Source organism: Falco punctatus, assembly GCF_963210335.1.
Source record: "Falco punctatus genome assembly, chromosome: 11".
Lineage (NCBI taxonomy): Eukaryota > Metazoa > Chordata > Aves > Falconiformes > Falconidae > Falco > Falco punctatus.
The window spans coordinates 25,563,092-25,587,716 of NC_137591.1; the positions used below are offsets into that span (position 1 = coordinate 25,563,092).

Below are 24,625 nucleotides of genomic sequence, written 5' to 3' on the forward strand. Positions count from 1 at the left end.
CCTTTTTTTATGAAATGCCCTCAAAACCAGCTGTCGGGGAACGAGGTGCAAGGAGGAACTGTCCACCCTCTCCCAGTCCGTCAGGGAGAGGAGTGTGGATCCAATTTCACAATCCGGGTCTTTCTGCTGATCATCTTGTTCCCATGGGCTTTCTGTGGGAAACAAACCTCTGAAAGAGAAAGCTGTCTAAATCAGTAACGGGATTTCTCTTAAGCACTCACTGCTGAAGGCAGTGGGAGCCCTGGGAAGCCAAAATTGCTTCTGAAAGCTGTTCTAAAACTGCCTGGGGATTTTGTACATCTCTTAATTTTCCATCTCCTCCCAGTAACGTACAATAATAAAGTGAGACCTAGTGTTAGAAAATTGCTCTGGAGTTAGCTCAGGTTTGTTTAGAATTTAAAGCAATTCCCAAATGTCTCTGTTCCTGGAACCTTGCTCCAAACACAAGTCTATTTTAGCTTAATGTGATTCCCTGAATGAGCTAAACTAAGTAAGGAAAAGACAACTGGGTACCAGCATCTGAATATTTCTATCCTGGACCAGGTACTATGGAATATTTTATTCCACATTAAATATTCCAGCAAATTCTCCTGTGAAAAAAAATGTTTAATAGAACTGTGGAAAGAATTAAGACCCTTTTTTTCCCCCAGAAAACTGAAGCATCACTGTAACCTCATTGAATTGCTTCATATTTTCCCAGACTAAAGAACTGAGGAGGATATTTTGGACAGAAAAGTCAAGGTTTCTGTTATGCCTTAATGCTGACATTTCTAAATGCCAGTCTTTATACCAACCATCTCTTTTTCGCAAAAAATCTTCTACTCTTGTTTAGATCAGAATAGCCTTCAGAATGACAGGCCTCATTTTAGTTGGAGAAGCAGGAAAGGTTTAGCAATAACTTTCCTTTTTGTAACACAAGTAGGCCAGCCTTGTTGTGTGGCAGAACCAAGTCCAAGCCAGGGCGTGTTTCAAATGTGTCCCCAAAATCTCGGCTATTTCACAAAATGAGATTTCTCGCCTCCAGCTCCCCGCCTGCCCACGCAGGGCACCAGGGGGCTGAAAGCTCTTCTCATCGCTCACCCCCTCCCAAAACTGTTGGCGTTGACCGCAGCGACCATTTTTCTGTCAGGGCTTCTTGGCAAATACCTTCCAGGAAGCAAAGACTGCGGAACTGAAAGCTGCTGTTGGCAGCTCACAGCGGGTAGGTGAGAGAAAAAATCTTTTTGGAGATGTGGGGCTGCTGCAGGGGCAGGAGAGATGGTAGGAAGCAGAGGCAGAGGCTGTCTGGGCTGCCCCATCACCTGCTGCTGCACCAGGCCAGCGAGGAAGACGTGGAGGCTCTTCTGCAAGAGTTAAAGTCACAGCTTTGACTGCAGTTTGCACATACACCCAATTAACTCAAAATTAATGACCTAGAACCCAGTACAACAGTTGGGCTCAATGGTGCAGAAACAAACCTCCCTTTTACATTCAGGACAATACTTTTTTCCTAAACCAGTGCTGGTCAGTCCTGAAGATCAAAGAATTGCAAGTTTAGTGTGTGTATTTCTCTTGCTTCTCTTTCTTATGCCCATTGCTGTGGCTTTCCTAACATCCAGTGTTGTATTTCTTCAGGTTTCATGTCTTACCAGCTTTAGATTAAAAGATAAAGAAATAAACCCTTCCTCAGAATTTGCTGCTGTCTTACAAAACCCACGCACAGAGGCCTCAGATGGAGCAATGAGGGAGGGTGAAGTCAATGCTTATGTGGCCAGTTTCTTGGTTTCAATTTCAGGCTTTTTTGAAAGGCTGAACTTAAGGGCAACATCTGTTTATTCAAAACAGTTGCTATTTCATATCTATCTATCTATAGAGATAGATATATCTTTTTTAATATTAATGAGTATCTGTATCTTAAACACAGTCTTTAAAGATGGTAACTCCTACCTAAGCGCTAACTGGTAGGTAGAAATGTGTGATCGGCCCTTGCAGTAAATGGGATGATTTCCCTTTGTGCCAGATCTAGGCATTCATCAATGGTTTGGCTGCATTAACCTAAGACCACTCAGAGAGAAAAATGCTTCTAACCACCTACAGAGTGCACAGGTATCTTGCAACATAACTCACTGTGCTTTATTCTGCGTCTAAAGCAAGAGCTGTGCCAGTTCACCTTTTGTAGCTGCAAAAATGAGGCATATTTTTGAAGATGAGACTTTCAAGCAGAGCTGTAGGTCTTGGAGGGCTCGATCCTCACCCTAAAAGCAAGCAAGACAGTGTTGCTGTGGGTGTGACCTGACTGCAGGGATGCTAGCTGAGCTTCCAACACCAGCTCAGCCCCAAAGCCAGCTTCTCATGAAAGGCTAGTCAGAAATATAAATGCTGTCTGTGTGAGACATCTTTTTGGAAAACACACCCCAGGAAGAGAGTGGCTGCTGTGGGGATTAATGGAAGGAAAGTTCTGCTGGCAGCATGCAGCTCAAGGTGTGCCCTTCAGTAACTGGCCATCATTTGGTGACACAAAAACCCTATATTTCGAAGGCATTTCAAGCCAGAAACCTGGCTCCAAGGTCATCTCACAGCCTCTGACCCTTGGACCCAGCTTTTAGTACCAAGGACCCATTTGGTTCTTTGTAACAAGATGTCAGAGAAAACGAGACATCGGACAGAGCTGCCTTCATTTACTCCTGCCAAGGAGGAAATGTGGGTGAAAAGGATTCCCTCAGTTTTGCAATACTGCAGCTGTGGCAGTAAACAGAAACAGTAGCTGAGGAATCATAAAAGATTGCAAGAATAGAAATAATTATCATGGTAAATCAGGGTCTGGGAAAGGGAAGTAACCTGCTACGTCAACTTATCCGAGTCTTTTGCCGTTTCTGAAATTGCAGCAGGGGTCAGTCACTGGAGCCCTGCCGGCCGCTGCTGTGTCCCCTGCCTCACTGTGGGAGATGCTAGGATGTATGGGTTATTTAGAAACACATATGCACTCTAAACTTTTGAGGAAACTTTAGTAGATTCTAGGTGAAAGTTGAAGCTGTTCAAGCAAGAACCGTTAAAGTCCATGCTTTAACCGGAATTAGTTTGTTTGGCCTTAGTCAGAGTGTAAGTCTGGTAAGTGCAGAAAAGGCCACGCAGTCAATAATAACAACAGCTTCAGCCACAGCTGCTGAGCTGCGCCTCTTCCCAGCACATCGTTTTCTCTATCCTGGGTAGGGTGTGAGAGGGGGAGAATATCTATAAACTACGCAGTAAGAAAGATCTGGTGAAACTGGCTCCTGGCAGTTGATTAAATTAAGTAAAGAATTATTCAATCGGATACTTACCTTATAAAAATTGATACTCTGCAGATAGCATTCCTTATGCCATAACAGCATGGGTTTTACTTACTCTGGAAACTGCACTCTTTACTGGAAAGCCACTAAACATATGAGGATATACTGCTGGAAGATACGCATTTGCATCACTGCTTTCCTAGCTCTGTTTGGAAATCGGGTAAGCTGCTTGGAAAACGATGATGCTGAGCAGCTTTGTCCTTTTACACTTTTACCCATTTACATTATGCCAATGATTCAGATTGCCAATGTGCTAAAATTATTTTCAGGCTATAATTGAACCTTGGACCTCCCAGCAAGGCTGTTAGGCATCAGTAGGTATATTCAGGTGATCTGTAACGTGCAACCATTTATTGGATACTAAACCAGCCAAGAAGCCCTTCTCTTTCCTAATGACTGACGCACGATGCCCCTTCCCTGTTTGGGCAACACCGTGTTCACAGCTTTGCTGGTAATATCTACCATTTGAACTGCTCCCCAGTCTGTGACTGTGAATGTCTCCTGATGTGCTGTTGTGTGACCAGTCTGGCTGGGTTATCGGGGAAGGAGGGGCAGAAAATCGGCAGTTCCGACTCCAGATGGATGGCATTCCTTCCGAAGAGGCTGGTGATGCGCCAGAGGAAGGTGGAGGAGGAGCACAAAGGGGAAAGTATAACAAAACCAGTGATGACGGGCTTGAACCTTGAGGTCAATCAGCCTCTCCTTCCTGTATCTCAGGCCACGGGCCCCCATCAGCGCGTTTCTCTCCTCCCGATCACCCTCCTCTAGCGTCTGGGTGACCACAGGGTAAGTTGGATCAGTGATCTGATCTCATGGAAAACAAATCCACCAAGAAAAGAAAAATTTCCTGCCCAACCAACTTGCTCATCCCGCTCTGCAGCAGCTGCACAGCTGCTGAATCAGATGCGAGGGCAGCGAGGGATGTGCAGTGACTGGGCAAGGGGAGGGAGTGGGAGAGCACAACTGTCCCACTTCCCGGTAAAGCAGCTGCTGCTGGTACGTCATCCCAAAGCGTAACATGAAAACCATATCCTTGGTTTGTCTGAGCAAAATTCCCTGAATCCGTGCTGCTAGCAACTGCCAACAGAAAGCTCCCTGAGGAATGCTGCTGGTGTCCCAGCAAAGGCGTATCCTGTGCCTTGTCAGTCACCCGGTGTGGCAGGGACCAGGAAGGATGTGACCCAACAGCTGTCACCCAGCTGGCGATGTTGCTCAAGGTCCTTTGCTATGCATGTTAACAGCATGTTGAGATTTAAAAAAAGTTACCCAAATGTAGCTGCTTTTGGTAAACTGCTATTAAAATAACCTTATGCATCCATTTGTGGTTGTATCAGTTCTACAAGTGGTTTGTTCCAGGAAAGAGTAATTTGGGCCCCATTGAGTCCCACAGGCACAAGCTACGCTCTGTTGTCAGTAAAGCAGCAAAGCAGCTGCATTATTTCTGCCCTTGGGGAGTGCCAGCAGTGATGTTTCTTCCAGCTCCTCTTGATCTGAAGGGAAGAATATTTCCCATCTGCTGGCAATCTGCTAGCAGCTGCATCCACGCTTCCTCAGTGACATTTCTTCCACACTCCTCTATTGTTTGTGGCACTCAAACTTCATGCAAACCCTGCAGCTGGCATGTTCTTTGCCTGTAAATAGTACTTTGTTCCCCTCGTGTTTGTTTTGTTTCTGGTGGCATTGATTCCCGGTCCTCCTGCTGTCACCGGCAGCACCTGCCTGAGCCCAGCGTTCCCCTCCCCGGGCAGCTGCGGGGCTGATGCTTCCCCAGCCTGCACTCGCTCACAGGAGCTGCTGCTGCCTTTGCACGTTATTTCCTAACTTGTTGCCTTATTAACGACTGCCATCATCATTAGTCACTTACTACTTCCTAGTGGAAAGTATGTTCAACACAGACTGCTCTCCAAGTCTGCACTGATTGTACCTGCTCACGTGCAAAGAGGGGATGACTTTCCCATCCGGAGGCCACTGAAACCTCTCGGTGGTGATTCATGGGGCTGAAGCAAATGCTTGGCACGTTTCTTCCCCTTGCTAGTGGCCAGCCATCCCGCCACAACGTCCTGCTTGGCCATGCTGCCAGCCACACGGCTGGCCTGACGGGAATGCTCTGTCTTTAGGGAAGGTTCTCCCCATGCCAAGGATGCTCCTCTGCAGTCCCAGTACTCCTGCAGTTATGCTAGACTGCTGGGCTGGAGGCATACTGCGGTACAAGAAGCATACTGGTGATTGCTGGAGTGGTGTTTCAGAGAGACTCACCTACTCCAAGGTTTCTAGGGGCTACTTTTGGGAGCTGGCTATTACAAGCCAGTTATAGGCATACCCCTGTGCTTCGCTGCTTCACTTACACCACATTAGCTGAGATCTTCTGGACGCTGTAGATCGATGTAATTGCTCTGCACAAAGCTGAGGAGCTCTATTTCGTATTTGCTAATGTATCGTTCCACTCAACTAATTAGTGGTTTGGTTTGCCAATCCCTGCCACAGAGTGAGGCAGCGGTGATCAACCTGCTGATGGATGTAAAGCCCCTTGCTCGGAAGAGAAGGGCCACAGCTAGCCCCGGCTGAAGTGTTGGTGGCTAGCCAGGCAGTGCTGGTGGCTAGCCGGGCAGTGCCGGCACCTCACCAAGCTGACTCTCTTTCTGTAAACTCTTAGCATGGCAGAGGATACAAGTTCAGCATTGTACTGGGAATGTTTGACACCAGATCCAACACCTTGCTCAAAACTTAGATGGACACCATAAAACCCCAGACTTTGCTCAGCTAGGCTTTACGTAATAATTACTCCAGGTTAAATATGACAGGAACGCTGCCGGGCAGGTGCATTAGCTGGGATGCAGGGAACAGCCCAGCTGCTCAGTGCTCCTTTCCATACTAGACATTGTCATTAGTTTGTTGCCCTGATAAACGTTGGGTTTCTCTCATAACACAGAAGTTACTGAAAGAGAATAACTAACCATTTTAGGGTGGCCAGTGGAGCTGATTAAAAAACATTTCTTCTGATTCCAGCCATAAAAAGGGACAGTAGTTAGGACTCACTTTCAGGAGGTTGCCCCACTATTAGCAGCCTTGAGAAAAAAATAGAAAGAGATTTGCTAAAGTTCTTGTGTGTGTGGTGTAGGCACCTTCTCCAGAAGTCACAGTGCACAAGCACACCAAGCCTTTTTGGTGTGCAAAGGCTGCTTGTTCTAGAGCACAGTGGCTTTTACACTGTTGTAATTTGTTGATTTTGTAAGGAAATGTACAAAAGGAGATGTGGTTTACATGTGTGTATGTGTTTCAGAACACCACACTTCATAAAAATTGTGTACTCTCATTTTCCTCAGAGCTAAACAGCTTCAAGAGGTTATTGTGCAAGCGCAGCGTTGCAAGCTGTGGGGAAGAAACACCTGGATGGGGGGTGTGGGGGGGTGTGGGGGGCTGTGTGCGTATGAAAAGGAGAAGGAGGTCAGCTGGCAGGGAGGGCTGTGCTCTGCCTGCCTTTTCAGATGTTGTATCTAAACACTCAGCAAAAATGTTAATCTCCAGGGAGATGATGTCTCCTAGGTATTACATGTCCAAATTCCTCTGGTCTATTCTGGAGAGGAGCTGTCTAAGGCATGCCGTGAAGGTCTGTGCTTGGGGACCACTGCCAGCCTCGGGGGGGTCTCTGTGGCCGAGTGAAGCTCAGTTTAGCTGGGAGCTCTCCTAGGGACCCAGTTTTCAAAGAAGATGTGAAGGCTGATGCCAAGTACTGTTCTCACACCTGCATCCACCTCTTTCCAAATCTGCCTGCTGCTCCAGTGCTTAATTATCCCAGTCCGTGACATTGTTTTACAGCACCAGCCATCCTCCCAGGCAGCTCCGAGGCACAGAGCATGCTTAACCTAGCAAGAGACCACTGAGACCTCTGAACTTTTGGGAAATTGCTCTGGATAAAAGCTCTTGCCACACGGACTCTTCCAGGTGTTGGGAACATTTTCCTTGCCAAGGATTTGAGCTTCTCAGTGTTACTAAAGCACACATACAGTGGTTTTGGGGGTAACAGAAGCATTTTGACAGCAGCCTGCAGGTGTGATAGCGTCCATCAGGATTGGGAATCTTGGCTCAATGAACAATTAGCAAATGTTAATTGCAGGTAAATCAAGAGGGTGATGTAGTATATTGTTGCTTTAGTGCTAGCAAAAGGCACATCCATGGTTCCTGCCTTGCTGACTTACGGAAAGAGCTGTGTGGCTGCTGAGCTGACTCCTGGCTTATTGAGTTCCTCAAAATGACAGATTTGGCCCTAATTTGTACGCATATCTCTAGAGACGTAACCTAGTTGTCAGAATTCCAGATGAAAATTAATCTGGTCCCTTTGTGTTAGGCTAACCCAACCTCTTCCCACAGCCAGCTCTGTAGAACACCTTGTTTTTTCCTCTAAAAAGATGAAGCCAAGAGGCTTTATTGGGAAAAATTCTGCACACTTTCAGTAGCTACCTATGTGTTCACACAGGTATTAGCCTGTCAAAACAAGTGTGATCTCCATAGCATCATAAAAACGCAGCCAGTGGGATCACATAACTATGTCACTCCACCCTGCCCTCCATAAAGCTCTGTGACTATCTGATCCTAGGGTCACGGCTGAGCTTTTCCTCAGCTTTCAACTGTGACCCATTTATGCCGCATATTTATCCAGCATTTTCATCTCAAAGGGCTTCTGCTGCTGAGTAGGCTGACCTCTCCTTTTGAAAACAGAAGGACCCTGCTCCGAAACCCTGCAGCCTGCAGGAAGGACAAGCGGCAAAAATGATGTTTCAGTCTGCCGATGGCACCAAAGGTGGCTGGGAGAGTCCTGGTGTCCCTGACAGTCATTCCTCCCCTTGCTCGGACGCCCGGTCCCAGCCCGCAGTGGGTATCAGGGAAAGTAAACAGTGGGAACCAACCACAGCCAAGTCAGGAGACAGCTCAACTTTGCAAACAGACGTACTCAGCCTGGGCGGACGCCAGGGAGGGCAGCCACACGCGACAGATCATCTCTCTGACGCAGTATGAAGCCTGCTGAGAGCAGGGGAAGCCTCCGGCATCTGCACATGCCACAGCTGAGATGGCCCTGGGGTGGTCAGAATAGCTCCCCCCCAGCGCCCCTTTGCCTCCTGAGCTCAGCCCCATCAGCTCCAGCTGGTCCCAGCCTGAGCTCGGCTGTTAAAAGCAATAGCTGAAACAGGAGGGTGCTAGCACAGCCTCTCGCTGCCCCTCTGCAGCGCCTGCGCCCTGCCGCGCTCCTCATTTCAATTTTCCTTGGACATCCCCAATGGCAAAGGAAGACTCCGGCTCAATAAACAGCCCGCTCTGCTCCCGAGTGCCTTTTCCATATCGGACAGCTGACTTTATGAGCCCTATAAATACATAAGTACCGTGTCCCCTGAAAGCCCAGAGTCAGGCTCCCATCCAGGGAGCCATGGAGCTGCTCTCTGCTCTAAATCTGTAACGCAGAAACATAGCCTATTCCATGAGAACCCAGGTGGGAACACTGGCTGGGGAGCATAAGTACTAATTTCTGTCAATTAGATTATCTTGAATGGAATATTTAATACTTTTAATGGAACCTCATTTAATTGCTGCTCACGGGTACTTTGTAGCTGTTGGAAACTCTGATCTAAAAGATTATTTTAATGAAAGATTGCCAAAGGACTCACATTTTAAACTCCTACGTAGGATAGCAGCGGGACTGTTTTCCCTGGGCTGCCGTGCTGGCCAGCCCTGTCCCAGTTACGGCGCTCCGGGTGATGCCAGTGACCACACTTACAGAATGGTCTGAGGCTGATTGCTGAGGGTCTCCACTGCAAATCCGACTGCAGAGCCCCCTCAAAAATTCAGACTGTTTTGGGGTCATGAGCTTGTGGGCCCTATGGCTAGCACGGTAACCCTCAGAAAGGGGCTCCTTCATACTGGTGTTAGGGCCCTGAGGACAGGGGTGGCTTTAAGCACCCTCAGTAGCCCCAGCTGGTGCTGCCCCGTGGCCATGGCCCCGTTTCAGCTCAGCCTTGAGAGCCACGTGTTTCCCCCAAGCTTTGCTGTAGGTGCAGCCTCTCTCTCCTGGATGGATCAGGCCCTGTGCTGCAGACAGATCTGTCACCAGCCCTGTCTCTGGGATGGACCCTGGGGTGATGAGGCGGCCTTGCTGCTAGCCCCGTCCCCATCTCCTGCTGCTGCCTGGCAGTTTGCTCCTGGCACATGTGAGCCAGTAGTGACACCAGCTATTGCTGTGCAGGTGGGATGAGGGGGAGCCATCGGTGATGTTTTGCCACCTGAAGGAAGATGAATACGGGATGCTATTCCAGGTTCCAACCGGTTTTTCCCCTCTTGAATCACAGTTAGTCAAATTAAAAAAAAAAATAATCCATAAAGAGCCTAAAACTACTTCTAAAGGTCACTCTTCTGCTCCATGCAAGCTGCCAAGTTAAAAGTCTCATCCAAGAAAGCCTTCCACACACACATATACCCATGCCTATAAAGCCCTTTAAAACATCATTAGTGTCCCCTTCTCCAAATGGAAATTGGGAATTTTAAGTGGAAACACAGGTTTTATTTATACTCTTGGTACATTTTTCAGCCACAGTACGTAAACATGAGGAGCAAGAGTGCTGCGTTGCCATTTATTTACCGAGTGGCACTGCTTTCCCATTCGCCTGGAGTGGTGAGTCAGCATCACCAGTGAGCTTGCCCTGTTCTCAGAGGTCCTCTCCAGCCTTTGGGCCAGAGAGCACGTGCAAGAGCCAGCTGCTTTGGGTCGGATTTTAGGAGATTATACGTTGCCGCCTTGATAGCACAAAGGACTCTCCTTCAAATCGCCCTATGCTGCAGTGTCAGCACAAGTCCTTTAAAAAAAAACAAGCTGTTACCAGATCCAGACAGTTGAAACTCATGACCTAGTTTCTCAAAATCATGAGATTGGCTTAGAAAATTAGATATCTTTTTTTTATAAGATTGCATATCCTTTGCATTAAGTTCTGGTTTGGAGAATTACTAGGGATACTCCAGTTGCAATTTGAAAATTTATTTTCTTCATAATCGTAAGGGTGAGAAATGTAATTTCTGTAATATTAAAGCAGGGGAATTGCTTGTCTGTAGCAGCTAAGAAAAGCACCAGTTACTGAGAGACTGTGGTCTGAAAACGTGATACATGGCAAGTTAAAAGTTGCCTTTATTCCTGCTTTGCTGGTATTTTTCAGCAGTTCTAGCTCCTCAGACTCTACGTGCCACCATCAGTCGTGTTAGCAGTGCTGAAGTGACAGGGAGTCTCCTGGGCTCAGCCAGGGCTTGCTGTGTGGCTGGAGGCTGCACCGGCAGAGCCGGGGGGCCCTTCTGCCCACTGCCCTCCGGAGAGGTCCTCTTCTCCCTGTCCTTAGCCTTCTGCAGCAAGTCCTTTCTCCAAAAAAGCTGAGCTTGTTTACAGACTTGTTCAGGATTCGTGCTCCTTTGCAGCTATAGTTCCTGGAATGCAGTTCCCCGCTGGGGTCCCTCCTCTGGATTTGCCTGCTCAGGTGCCTGTCAGTAGGGATATGGGCTGGAGCAGCTTTATAACCCGATGGAAGCTAAGAAGAGGACTGTGCTCTGGCCAGCTGCTTAGCAGTGCCCTCACTGGAATCCCCCCCAGCTCTGCCGCCCTCCCTTCGCCGTTCCCCGACTGGTGTTTTGCCCAGTGGGATTGGGGTGGAGGGGCCAACTGGCTGGCCGGGCTGCGGAGGAACGAGCAGTTCATGATTTGTTTCCATTGGAAACTGATAGCACAGTTCCAATTTTAACTGCAGCTGTATGGCTGCCCATAGCATGGATCCATCATCTCTTAAAGCAATTGGTGGGTTTGCGTTTCTCCAGGAAATGTTCATAGCCATCTTTTGGGTTGCAGCATCCCCAACGTGCTTGTCGTACCCTTTTTAATGGTGGTTACCCCTGGGAGTTGGGAAAACAGGGCCTTTATCAAAAATGGGAAAAGCAACAATTGGAAGGAATGTTGTGTGCACAGATCAGCTGTATTTGACAAAAAGTAAGATTTATTTTTGTTTTCCCTGTTGATACACCAAACTGTTTTGCTGCAAAGCTTACCCCTAAAGCCAGGGCTCTCAGGCGCTGCAGAGCGGCCGTGCCAGGGAGCCAGCATGGCTTGGTCAGTTGGCTACCCCTGTGCCACGCTCAGTGGAAGCTATGGAACTGCCTGCACAGCCTTCCTGAAGACCAATGTTCACAGTTCAGATCTTAAAAATATACAAGAACAGCCCTCAGGCAGCGATGCCCTGCCTAACGGCCCCACCTAATTTCCCCTCTGAACTACATACTGCTCTATAAGTAGTTCTGGCACCTGCTGAAACTAGAAGTGTTGCTTTTCCCGAAACCAGACATTAGCAGTGGTTAATTACCACATTCCAAATTGGCACAGATTAAAGCTGCTTCACTGAAGCCAATGAAGCTTCATGGAATTATTCCTGCCTGGCTCAGAGTCATTAATAGGTATAGTTCTGGCTATTTTTATGCTCTTCAAATTATTTTGTTAGATTACGAAAGCAATTATCAGCCCAAATCTTTTTCCTGCCTGGAAAAAAAAAAACTTTCTCCATTGCAGTAACTTATTGGGCTGAGTTTTTCTTGTGCTTATTTTAAGCAGACTTAACTGAGCAGCAGACTTTGCTGTGTGAGGGCTAGCTCTCACAGCCCCAGGAACAGGGCTGCAAGCAAAGCAGAGGCTGCATCACATTTGTTTCTTTCCATGTGTAAATGCAGCGTAATGGACATATGTTGTGTGTATGTATATATGCACACTACTATATATCCTGCAATATGCATATACATGCATGAAGTAGTTGCTTTTGAACAATTTTTGGATGTGTAACTGATGTCGAAAATCCTGTGGTGAGAATTTTCCTGATGCCTGGAGAAGCAGACCACTATAGAAGTGACTACTGGGTATATATGTGAACTAAGCAATTAAAGCTGTAACCTGAGGACTGGAGCCAGGACATAAGCAGACCTAGAGTTCAGACAAGTCACAAAACTAACAGACTAGGGATCTTTTTCAGAAGTATTGGGTTTGGATGTTGTCAAAGAGTGACATAGAATAATGGCAACTAGTAACCTTCCCTCTAAGACCTACTCACCTAGCAGTGAGTCAAATACTTTTATGGTAACCTTACTTCTACTGACTCTGTACAGGTTTTACAGCCTGATGCCAAAGCCCTTCTAAACCCTTTTTCAAAGGGGAGGTTTTGAGCAGGAGTAACTGTGCTACTCACGTACTACTATTTGGAATAATGCCTGTATCCAAATAGCATCCTGTGACTTCCAGCAGCAATACTGTTGCTTTCTAGCTGATCTGTCATGTTAGCCATACATGTACCTTGCACTTGGAGACTTGTTCCATGGGGACATATTTAAGATGGAGCATGTGATTGAATAAGTATTTCCCTGTTAAGTTTCCAAGCTCTGAGGATTTGTTTGTTAAAAAAACAAAACAAAAACAATCCAGAAAAAAACCACTTGCCTGGTAGATTAAGAAGCAACAGCTTTAAAATTAGCTCTATTAAGATCACACCCGGGACGCAGTCCCAATGCTTGAGAGTTCAGTGCCAGACAGTATATATCTGTGTGTACAAAACAAGCAACAAAAGAAGCTCTGTATCAAAATTTTATTAAAAAACAGTAAGAGACTTCACTGAAGCTTGCTGTCCTCAAGACAGAATTATGACATTGCAGCATTCAACACAATCATAATCCAAATATAAATATAATACTATACAGCTCCTGCTCGCCTTGGCCAAGTTCTGCCCTCAGTCTGGCCTTCTGCGGCCCCACTGACACAATCCAGCCCCGTGTATTTCAGTTGCAGAACAGAGCTGTCCCTTGTCACTTCACGCTGCGCAGCACTGTTACTGCCTGGAGGTCACTCAGAAACCCCCCAACACATCTCTGCAACTAGAGGCAGTTTGCTGAACTAGTATGAACACACCAAGTGACTGACAAGAGCAACACCAGCTGATGTTTAGGAAAAATACATAACCAATTACTCAAGTTCCCAAAGGTGCACAACTGCAGAGCAACTTCTGTTTACAAGGAGGCAGCTCCGCTCTGACCTGCTGCATCACCACCTCAGCCGGGACAGAAGGGCTTTTACACTGTATGGTTGGGTCTAATGCAGTTACCTTTCCCTGCAGCACTCACAGCACAGTGCGCTGCCAGCAGCTGGCTGGCACGCTCCTGCCACCACCTCTGAATGCCCTCCAACAGCACCACTCTTTGCCATCAGCATTGCACCAAAGTCAGCATTTGTCCTTGCACCATGGCAAACATACTGAGCACTGGGTATCTCAGTCTTTTAGGACAGGATGCTGCCATCAGCTGTGGCTTGCTTCCCCACTAGCCAAGAGGCTTCTTTGTGCTCTCCTCCATTGCTCATGTCCCCTGGACTGCTCTGGTGATGGGCGCCTTCTTGCACAACTGCTGATAGAACTCAGATTCCAAAAACCGTGGATATGAGTTATTCTCCATTAAGCTGTAAACTCTCTTCTGCGCTGCACTGAAGCAGGTATGCGTGGCTTCTTGAATATTCTGTGCAATCATGTTCTTTGTTTGGAAGTCTATGTTTATCTGAAATAAGAAAAAAAGACATTTACTTCTGAGAACTGAAGTAAAGTATAAGAAATCACAAAATTCCTGAAGAGGTGAAAAAAGGTATGACTATATTACTCAGGGTCAAACAAATGAAGTTTCCTTTACAGAAATTTTTATACAAAACCCCAAATGATTCAGATACCATTTATCTCTCAGTGCTAAACTCAAATATGTTACAGGTGTTCAATGTGGTTGTTGACTTCCCCACTTAAGATAGAAACTCCCCAAAATACTGGTTGTGCCATTTTCCAGCTTGGTGAAAAGGCAGTTAGGGAGAGAGTTACATTCAGACACAGATACCGAGGTAGATACAGCGCAGTTTGGCACCTGTATCTTAAAGGGAGTTCAGAGAAACAAGTAAGAGCTGTAAGAACTTAGAACAGGGCACTCGATGCTTAAACAGGTTTTTCTTTACCTCTTTGGGAGCTTCCTTTTCAATGAAATCATTGTAAATTTTTTTTGCCTTTGATGTCAGCTTCTGGGGTGACTTGGTTTTCTTGAAGTCCTCACAGGCCAGCCAGAACTCAATATTCTCTTCACAGAACTCAGACTTCAGAAAAGCTCGGAAAGCAGCAAGACCATCTACAGTAAGGAAAAAATACACCTCAATTAACTATTTCAAGAATCTTGAATTTACCCACTGGTTACATCTGTTTCTACCAAAACATTTTGCTGTAGTTCTGGGTCAGGCTCTTTCAGAGATATCATAGCAATAAAAGATATTTCCACAAATATGTATGCATGCAAATGAATGCTGTAACAGCTTGGCAGGCTTCACCCAGCTAGTAATTTTTTTTTAGGTAAGCACAAAAATGAAAGCCATCTCTAATCAGTATGTTCCTTTTTGTGATGCCCACACATTATATTTAAAAACCTCTTCTTTCTAGATGTGCTCTCCTGTGTTAACCTTTACACTGGAGTAAATATTTGACTGTGCTACAAAACCTTTGGAATATTTTTTGCAATGGAAAGGATGACTCAAGCAAGTTCAAAGAGCAAACAGTAATATTTCTTAGTCTTTCTGCTCTGCTTTTGAGTGCTTTTCCTTGCAGAACTACAGTAAAACCCAGACAGCACTGAACTTCTGTGTTGCAGAATCCTTCCCAAGTTATTTGAATCCATTTCAATTTTGGTCTTGGTTGAGCAATGAACAAATGCTCTTCTCACATTTGGCAAAGCTAAGTGGATAGGCACGATTTTAACTAGAAGGGTTACAAAAAGATGTACTACAATGAAGTATTCTTCATGTTTTAACATGTGTAATTTTTCTTAAAGAACACCTGTATGAATTTTGGCTTTAAACCATTTAAAGCATTTAACTTTCAAGACCAGAATCAAAGCTATTTAGATTAGAAAGATACAACGCCAGCATGCAAGAAGCACTCTCTTACATACAAACTTCACCAGCCCTTTGCTCTTAAATGCTACTTTTCAAAGACAAACTTACATTTGTTAGCAAGAAGTTCATCAAAGGCTTCTGACCACAGCTGGGCTTCTTCAGGGGAAGGTCTGCATGAAGAGATGGAGAACATTAGACTCCAATGCTCAAGATTTACTGTTTTTGTAGAACACTCCAGTTATTTAAACAGTTTCCCTCTCAACTTACCTGAAGTAAGTGCGATGGTTCCCCACTTTCTTTGATTTCATTTTAGAATTGGAGGAGTTCTGCAGGAAATAGCTCAGTCTTGTTTTCCAATCTTTAATTCTGGAAGAACAGAGACAAAGACACACGTTAAAAGCGCCAACTCGAAGAGCTTTGAGACACCGGCCCCGCCGCTGGCAAAGGCTGCGGCAGCTTCCCCGGCGCTGCTGCGCCAGCTCCGCACCCGCCGCCACCCGCAGCGCCCCGGCGCAGGGATCCCGGTCCCCCCGCTAGCCAGCGGCCAGCGTTAGCCAAGGTGCGGTGCGGCCCGGCCCCTGCTCCCCCCCGGCCAGCCCCGGGGGACCCACATTGTCCGCTTCATCCTGCCCTTCTCCGCCTCCTCCGCCTCGCTGCGCCGCCGCCCGCCCCGCTCCATGCGCTGCCCGACAGCCCCACCGGCCGCCGCCGCCCGCCTTATAGCGCCCGGGCCCCGCCCCGCCCGGCCCCGCCCCGCCCGGCCCCGCCCCGCCGGGCAGGTGCCGCCTTCCCCCGGCGTCATCGCTCGCTTTTCCTTTCTTTTTGTCTTTCCTTCCTTCGGTTTTTCCTTTCTCTTTGTCTTTCCTTTATTTTCTCTCTCTCCTCCTTTTTTATTTTTTCTTTTTCCTTCATTTTTTATTTTTTCCTTTTCTTTCATTCTTTTTTCTTTATTTTTTTCCTTTTTTCACCTTCTTTGCTTTATTTTTTTCCTTTTCTTTCATTCCTTTTTTCTTCTTGGTTTTGTTATTCCCCTCACCCCCTTCTCAACTTGCCTTGCTAGTGCCTTCTTAGAAAGCTTTTACCCGATGGCAAGAATACCCCTCTCATTTTTCCTTTCTTTTTGTTTTTCCTTTCATTTTGTTTTTCCTTTCTTCCCTCTTCCTTTTTCTTTTTATTTTATTCCTTTTCTTCCACTCTTTTTTTCTTTTGTTGTTGTTCCCCCTTCTTAACTTGCCCTCGCTAGCACCCTCTTGGAAAGGTTTTACCCAGTGGCACGGACACCCTGGGGAGAAGCAGCCGCCCCTGTGGCACAGCCAAGGGGCGTGACTGTCCCTTCTGTTCTGTCCATCAGAAATGTACCCTGCGTTTCTGCAGATTTGTCTTTTTTTAAAGGAAATACAGACTTTTGAGTGTGGCCAGCATGTTAAAAAGTGTAAGGAAGGTCTTAGCCACGTTTCTTCAAAAAATGAAGTAACGGTCAGTTCGAGTATACGGTATTTTTGGTGTCCACTTGTCTGCTAACCCAGGCTGTTCATCACTTTAATACGCTGTCTGCACGTGTGTTTCATCTCTGTATAGTGTTGCCACCTACCAGTGAATTGTGTAAATGACTCTCAGTACATGAAGCTGAAACTGCAATGTTTTTTGCTCCACCCTTCAGCTTGTGGAAAAGGCCATGTGGTCCTTATCTGCAGTGTCCAGCTGAAGGGTATCAGGTCCTAAGAATTTGTATTTAGGAATCACATGAGTTTCTCTTTAACATACCATGCTTTTCTCTCTTTCCCGTGCGTATGTCTTCCTTTCCACAGTACCCTACAGCATGTATTTTTCTGCTATAGAAAGCAGCGTTCAGAGAGACCGATTCCCAAAACACTGGCTGACTTCAATGCAATCACGTAGCATCAATTGTCTGATCCTTTTAGGTAATCGCCTTAGTCTTACAGTCTTACAACCTCTCTGCTTGCCCAGTGTGCGCAAAGATGTGCAAAGGCATTTTGCTTTCAATGAGATGTATGATGAAAATTAATGCTATTTAATTTGTGAAAGCATTTAAACAAGGGTGATTTTCAGTGCTGCCTGTTGTAAGCCCTTTGCAGCATATGTTGATGGTCTGATAGGAAAATAAAGTCCTATCCTCTAAATTTTACCAAATTGCTTCAAATGATTTTTGCAACAGGTAGCTCTTAGTCTTGTATATGCAATACGTATGCTTTTTAATGGGAAATTATTACGAGGGTTTTACCGTGGGAGGGGGTAAATGTGGAAACGCTAACAGAGGTAAGGCTCTAAATGCTGTAAAACATCAGTTCCAGAAACTTTGCAGGGGGGAACTTGCCAAAGCAAAGCCCAGGGCAGGCAGTGCCTGCATGATGGATGGAGCTGTGCTGAATCGCTTCCAGGCACTTCCATCGTCACTCGCTTTGAGTGCCAGGGTCAGCCGAGCTGTGCAGCTGGGAATGATTTGGGCAGGAGCCTGCCAGGAGCTGCTGAACAGCCTGTAGCACGCACAAGGACGGGAACACTCTCTGCACGTGCGAAACTCGCAGCACGCAGCCTCCTGGCTGGGGGGGGGGGGGGGGGCAGGCTGCCTTGCCTTCAAACAACAGGTTGAAACTCAGCCCCAGGCGTTATCCAAAGCAGAGCCTCTGTAAAGGACCAAATGGTCTGCAAGAGGAACAGTACGTCCTCACCTTCCACCCGACTTGTAGGATATCTCCCTGTTTCTTACGCTGGTTTCAAGTTTCTTCCACCTGACTCTCAAAGCTGATTGCGGGGAAATGTGCCCTAAAATAGTGGGAATCAGAAAATTTCAAGTCTGGTAAACTACAGTATGGTTTGTTCCAGCATTTATATTTTGGGGGCTTACCTGTAGCACACCAGAGATACTGCAGATGTTTGAAGCCTGACGGAATGTTTTCTTGATGGTTCTGAAGGAGATTTGTAAGGGTAGAGCTAAGATATTCCCAGAATGTGCCAAGTTGTAAAGTTGGCTGTAGTTAGCATATGGAAAATTGCAGCATGAATCATCTATTTGTCTGATACTTTTTATTTAAAACTTTTTAATTGCTTCCTTCAGATACCCATAAAAATGGAAGTGCCAGTTAAGGAAGGTAGCTATAAGATTTGTAATATCTTTAAACAGTGGAAAAAATAGTGTTCCAGGTTAAAAAGTAAGCTGAATATGGAATAGTGAGGTTAGATGGCCTTATAAAACACACTTACTGTAACATTTGGTTTAAAAACTAGTCAGATTAAAACTGAATTTTATTGGCTGCATTAAGGTATATTTTTAGGTTAAAATTTTGTTATACTTTAAGAACTTGGATATCACTTTTTTTCCAGTAAAAGAGAAACTTTATGAAATACTTTCTCAATTCATCATGCTGTGCAGTGTGTTTTTGGGCTAGGATGCTAACCTTTGCCAGGAGGTCAATTGCACATCTGCATGATAAAAGGTATTTTCCATTTATGCTTACAAAACAACAAAAAAAGTGCATCTGACCTCAAACAATGTCACCAGGCCCCAGATGGCAGGGGGGATGCTTCTGGGAGGAGGGGGCTGACTCCCCTTGAGCCACCGGCCCCTGGAGCCATGTGTGCAGCCCTCTGCCAGGCACTGCCTGCCAGAGCATTTGGGCTCACTGAGTAGTTTTAGATACACCGAACCTAAGTATTACTTTGTTTTACCAATTTCTAGTTTTTCAAAGCAAGGATGGCAAAATGGCTCAGGTCGGTAACCTGCCTTTCTGGAGACAGGTCTGGTTTCACACCAATGGTGCCACACACTAACCTGGCAAAGTGAGACTGGGAATCTCAGCCCTGTCCTACACTGTCTTTTGCAACAGTATTTTGAAAAAATTCAGGAAAATTAGGTATCAACACTTTCCGGAAAAGCCCTGGATTGCAATTGCAGCACAGGTTCAGGTGTGTTAGCGTAGCACAGTGCACAATGCTGCTGAAAAGTAAGTGCCTCCCTCTCGTGATGCCTCTCGTCAGGAATAGGGCCGAGGGGTGTGCGACCCTGCCTGTGTGACTCGATCCAGTGTACAGAGCAGCACTCCAGATTTGTCTCTGTGTATCTGACCTCCGCTGTTTCAAAACAGTGAAGCTCTTGCTAGCTGAGGACAAATACAAACAGCACCAAATCTTTTCCTTTATGTGCCGCTTGAAGCTTCAGTCTATTTCCGTAACACTAATCTCATTGCTAAGGAGCAAGGCCAATGGAAAGTGATGGAGGGGGGAGTCTCTAGCCCAAACTTTGCTATTGAAGTCTGAGAATTTCACTATCACCTGCAGTGAAATCTGATGTCAGACATATAATGACACAAGCTCTCACCCTGGAGATCACACTTCTCTTTGCAGAGGCTTTCTTGAGAATGTTCTGTTCTTTTTGTGCTTATACGATCCCTATGAGCATCAGTGATGTCTGGATGTACAAAGGACAGTAATATATGCAATAAACATCCAGGATGGAAGATGAGGTTTTTTCCATCTCAGTTACGTTATGTTGCAATAGCTATGCTGATCTTTTCCAAATCCCCAGTGAGTAGCTGTTCTCACTGCATAATGCTTAAACCCATGTCTGCATTTTCTGAAATACCAGTCCTTGTTTCTTCTTTTTATAGGGAAGGCTTCGATGATGGGAAAGAACATAAGAAAAATGGTCTAGAGACTTTATAGCTGAGTTTCATAAAGTCAAGAGGGGAGAATATGCTTTTGCATGGTAGTTCAAACCATGCCTTAGAGTTATTTGAGGGATGCCTTACTGAACACTTGGTGTCTTTGACTAGCTGAAAAATCATATCCAAAAGAAGGAATAAGGTGTTGAGCTATCTCTTTCTGTTTTGCATTACAAATTGCAAATGGCACAGGTGCACTTTCCTGTATTTTTACAGCGTTCTCTTTAAATTTAGAGCTGTACAGTCCTGGTGCTGTGTCTATGAGATAGTTCATGTAAGCATCGGAACAGGAGATTGGCGAGGAAGACCACTGTGCTGCTTATAATAGCATCAACTGAGCCTCTCTTCTTACCTCTCTTTTAGGCTGTGTTTTCACTGAGGTACAGGGGACTGACAAGTATTTGTACAAAAAAGCACAGAGATGCCCAGTGGAAGATGGGTGGAAGTGATATGCTGCTGCGCTATGCATTGTTAGATAATAGCAGTCATGCATGGTATGTATGGCAAGGCACTATTTTCTAGATGAATACTGTAACTGCCCCTCTTTCTGGTGTTTTTTGTATAAGTGAAGATGTTTACTCAAACCCTTAGTCTGATTCTGTTTCTGTTCCTTGCATTCTGTCTTTCTGGTCCCTTTTACAATTTCAATGGCATGTAGTGTGGGTGGATGGTTTTTATTTTTGGGTTGTGGTGGTTTGTTTTTTTGTTTTTTTTTTAATTGCTTGAAGCTTGCTGAGGTCAAGTTGTTGCATTCTCTGAGTTCAGCCTTGCAGGCTGTGCCTGACTGGCTGTTGTGCTTCCCCTTATTCTGCTTTCCAGTTATAAAGCTGAAAACAGGCAAATCATAAGAAGTCATTTCTGGATCTAAATTTAGCACTACCGTGCATTAACACTAAGACTGGACCAATTAAATGTTCAGTCTTTCCTAAACAGAAAATAAAATATGTCTCATTACAAATGGATCTTGTTTCACTGAACAGCAAAATCATCTGAGTAACATATAAACTAGATGGAGCTCTCTAAGAAGTCGCCATTCCCAGCCCTCAGCCACCTTGTTTTACATAAACACCCACATTAGTTTATAAAAGTTCTAAAAATAGAGCTGAAATTTATCAAAGAGGGGATAAACTGGAACTATATGTCTACTTGCAGTGCTGCTGTTACGTGGATGCTTACGTCTCTGTTATAGTGACACCGTAAAAAGAAAGTGTATTTAGGCATTGAGCAGCTGATTGTGATTCCATGGACATTTGGAAATGCTAGTTTTTCAAGGGGTGATACTCAATAATGGCAGGCGGGAGTAAGAACAGTGGGTTCCCTGAGGACCCTGGCTTGGCTGTCCTGCTCATGTAAGATCTGCTTTATTCCTCTGCAAAGACAAGCTGAAAGGAGACCCGATAATACAGTCTGCATTTTAAAGGACAGGACATTCTCATATTCCTTACATCTTTTGTCAATACAGAAAGCAAACAGCTTAGCAAGAAGCAGCGTATTTTTAACAATGAAATTTTCTTAGCAGGTACGAGCTGGGTTACACCATCTCAGGTAAAGAGATCTGATTAATCTTGTTTGAGGTTAACTAGGTGATGCAGAACACTGGCTCCATGTTCTGTTCAAATTGCAGTCTATTTTGTTTCCCCTGCCCCCAAGGCCGTATTTGTTAAATCATGTGTGCAGAGGGACATTAAACAAATATGTTTGTTAAATCTGGATGTGGGCACCATCTTTATCATATTATCTGCATGCAACACAGTCAGCACACAGCCTTTTTGATGACTATTTAATCCATGTTAATGAAATTCCCTGTAAATACCTAAATGGTATTAGTCAGATACTGATCTACAAGGTCTCGGTGGCTTACAAAATCAATCCCTTTTACAACTCCTACAGGTGAATACTGTCAGGAGCACAACAGTGAGCGAGCTGAAGATTAGAGAGGTGCATAAGAGATCTGCATGACCTAAAAGTTCAGATTTTTGAAAATAAGCATTTCTTTTGAAATGGAGATACAATGTTGGTCTTTCCTATTTTATAATCGGCAGAAAACTGAAACAAAACCACTTCTTGGAACAACCTGATCTCCATGCTAGGTGGAACTAGCAGAGATTTAATTAGACTTTCTTAGTGGAAAATAAAAACACTAGCAAAATATCAAATTTGTCAGTAGAAATTTTTTCATTTCTTAAAACTATTTTAAGGTGGTATTTCCTTTTTTATCACCTTCAGTGTTGCAGTACAGGCTTTTCTGTGAAAAGCAGAAAGGTAATGAATGTCTTTCAGATCTGGCAAAGGATGCATGGTAATGGAGAGGGCAGAAAGCACTGTCTGAGCAAACCTGCTTATTAAAGTCAGAGGACATTTCATTTGAGTAAGGGTAGCCTTATACCTTTTCTACTTATCGTATTGACAAAAACTATCCCAAAATTGATGAAGTTAAGCTCTCTGGAGTTAGAAATGGCCAGAATGAAGGTTTTCCTTCACTCCCAATGTGCAGTATTGGTAACCACACATTTATCCAGTGGCACCCTGATCTACTCCTGAAGGCTGGGAGAGAAATGAAGCATGGGGTGATATTTATCTGGCTTCATCAACCTCTGGAAAATCCCTCCTGGCTACTTAAAGAGTACACTGAAGAGTTAAGACCATAGCCAGAATTGGACTGAAGGAGCAGGCGGACTTGCAGGTAGCCTGAGGGGGAGACATAGACAAGTAGTTTGGCAGATTAGTCATTCCCTTAATGCCAAGTGTTGCAAAATAATGTCTCAGTCCTCCAAGTACATTAGTTGTAGGCAGGTACATTGTTCCTCTAGAGTGTTTTTCTCATCAGCTATTAGTTCATCATTCAAATAGGTCTTCAAAGCAAAGCAATTCATAGCTGACTTTAGGTGAATCATTCCATGTGGAAAATAACAGTCTAAACTTCTAAAACATGTGATAACATCACTTCTTGTATTATTTGAGTGTATGTTAAATGGGCAAAACACCATGGCAGAAACAGTGACAGGTAATTTTGCATCAAATGAATATTTTCTGGAATGTTTACAGCTCTAGGAAGTGGCAGTGCAAGAATGCACATTACCATGGGTTGTACTTAGAAGTCTAAGAGGCCGTATATGACTCATTGATTATGTTTTGGAAAGCTCTGTTGGTTCCACACTGTGTCTCAGGCTTCAGTTAGCAGCTGTGATGAGACCTCTACATGAATGTTTGCAGTATTTTTCTGGTTGCAAGAAGATGCTTCTCAAGGATTGCCTGAAGCATCACTGAGAAATGATGCTTCATTAGCAAAAGAATCAACAACAATTTAACGTTTTTTCACTGACCATAAATACTAAAATATATCAAAAAGAAAGTTTAAAATCAACAAAGGAAGTCTTGCCAGTTCTTAAAGGATGGTGTAGATTAGTCAGAGGTGTCGAAGAGGAGAGGTGAATATACCTGTAAACAGCCTTGTATCTGTAAGTTCAGTAGAGATCTAGCAAGGCTGCCAAGCAGCGGAGCCTCCCAAAGATGTTGGCCAGCTCATTTGGAACCTCAAAAGACACCACAAATTCTGACCTTTACTATCTGCAAGCTAGGATGAAAGACAGTAATGAAGTCCTGGAAAGAAAGCAATCTTCCAGCATGCATCTAGAGGGGAAGGGAGGCAGACCCAGAACGTGTCTCCCTAGTTGCAACCGAGTGGCCAAATGTTGCCTGAGCCCGGCTGTGATGCTTCCATCGCTTTCCTCGGGGGTGACCTGGCAGATTGGCATTTCTCTCCCAGCTGGCAGCTTCTCTTCGGAGATGAAGAGCTACTGCAGATGAGGTGTACATTCTGTGATGTTAGTTGTGATTTTACCAGATCCTTTCAGTAAGCTTTTCTCAACACCAAACTCTTTTAAAAATGAAACCGACTGTGTGGCAGTTTCTAAAAGTACACTCCGAAATGGGATCCTTCAGTACTTTTTCTGATGCACATTTCTCTGAGGTGTGACATGTGAGCTGCAGTTCAAGTTCTAGAATGGGGAATTTATTTTACAGTGAACATAAAACTGGTGTTTAGTTGCTGTGGATTGTTTGGGTTTTTTTTATATCAAATTGTTTACTAAATCTCTTTGTTTTCAATAAGTTTGGGTTTTGGTAGCTTTCCAACAAAAACTGTTATTTGAAGACTGAGACAACATTCCTGGCAAGTCTGGAACTTAGAAAGAAATCAGGGGACAAGATGGCTTAGATCAACTCTCTGGGATATACCTGAACATATCAGGAATCCTAGGTAAATTACAAGGAGGAATGGAAAGAAGAACAAAAATTATCTCAAGGAAAATACTCTCTGCCATGTCCTATTCCAATATCCACTGAATAACTAACGCCCCCTTCTGCTTGCTTTGGCTACAGGAGAAGTGAGGACAATTTCTTCCACGTATTATGGGATTAGTCTTCCTTTGCGTAGTGTATTTTCATTATTTCATACAAATATTCTAATCTGTATACAGTAAGCAGTTAAGAGAGATGAATTTCACATCTGCAGACGAGCCTCTGAGGAATACAGTGTGCTTTAGGAGTAACAGGAGCTGTTAGTTCTAACAAGAGGTTTCATATTTTAAATATCATATATGTCTAAATCTAAACTAAAGCAATTTTACAAGCACATTAAGTTGTAAAAGAAAGAATAACCAGTAAACCCACAGTGG

At 44.8% G+C, this 24,625-nt stretch overlaps 2 protein-coding genes across 3 annotated transcripts in view; one reads left to right on the forward strand and one right to left on the reverse strand.

Annotated features, from left to right (window-relative positions):
* RGS4 (regulator of G protein signaling 4) overlaps window positions 1-24,625 on the forward strand; it is a 205,050-nt gene that overhangs the window by 25,563 nt on the left and 154,862 nt on the right. The gene's annotated exons all lie outside the window — the stretch shown is intronic.
* Window positions 12,936-17,541, reverse strand: RGS2 (regulator of G protein signaling 2). Its single transcript, XM_080406984.1, has 5 exons — window positions 15,882-17,541; window positions 15,538-15,636; window positions 15,379-15,440; window positions 14,347-14,513; window positions 12,936-13,907 (listed from the first exon to the last, which is right to left on the reverse strand). The coding sequence occupies exons 1-5, from the start codon at window positions 16,205-16,207 to the stop codon at window positions 13,713-13,715; spliced, it is 849 nt and encodes a 282-aa protein (XP_080263110.1). The 5' UTR covers window positions 16,208-17,541; the 3' UTR covers window positions 12,936-13,712.

Bases quoted from the DNA above. Each gene is read 5' to 3' on its own strand.
- RGS2 (XM_080406984.1), bottom strand. From the start codon at position 16,207: ATGAAAGAAAAGGAAAAAATAAAAAATGAAGGAAAAAGAAAAAATAAA. The intron at 14,514-15,378 runs GTAAGTTTGTCT...TCCTTACTGTAG, and splicing joins TGAACTTCTTGCTAACAAAT to ATGGTCTTGCTGCTTTCCGA. The intron at 13,908-14,346 runs GTAAAGAAAAAC...TTCTTATTTCAG, and splicing joins AAAAGGAAGCTCCCAAAGAG to ATAAACATAGACTTCCAAAC.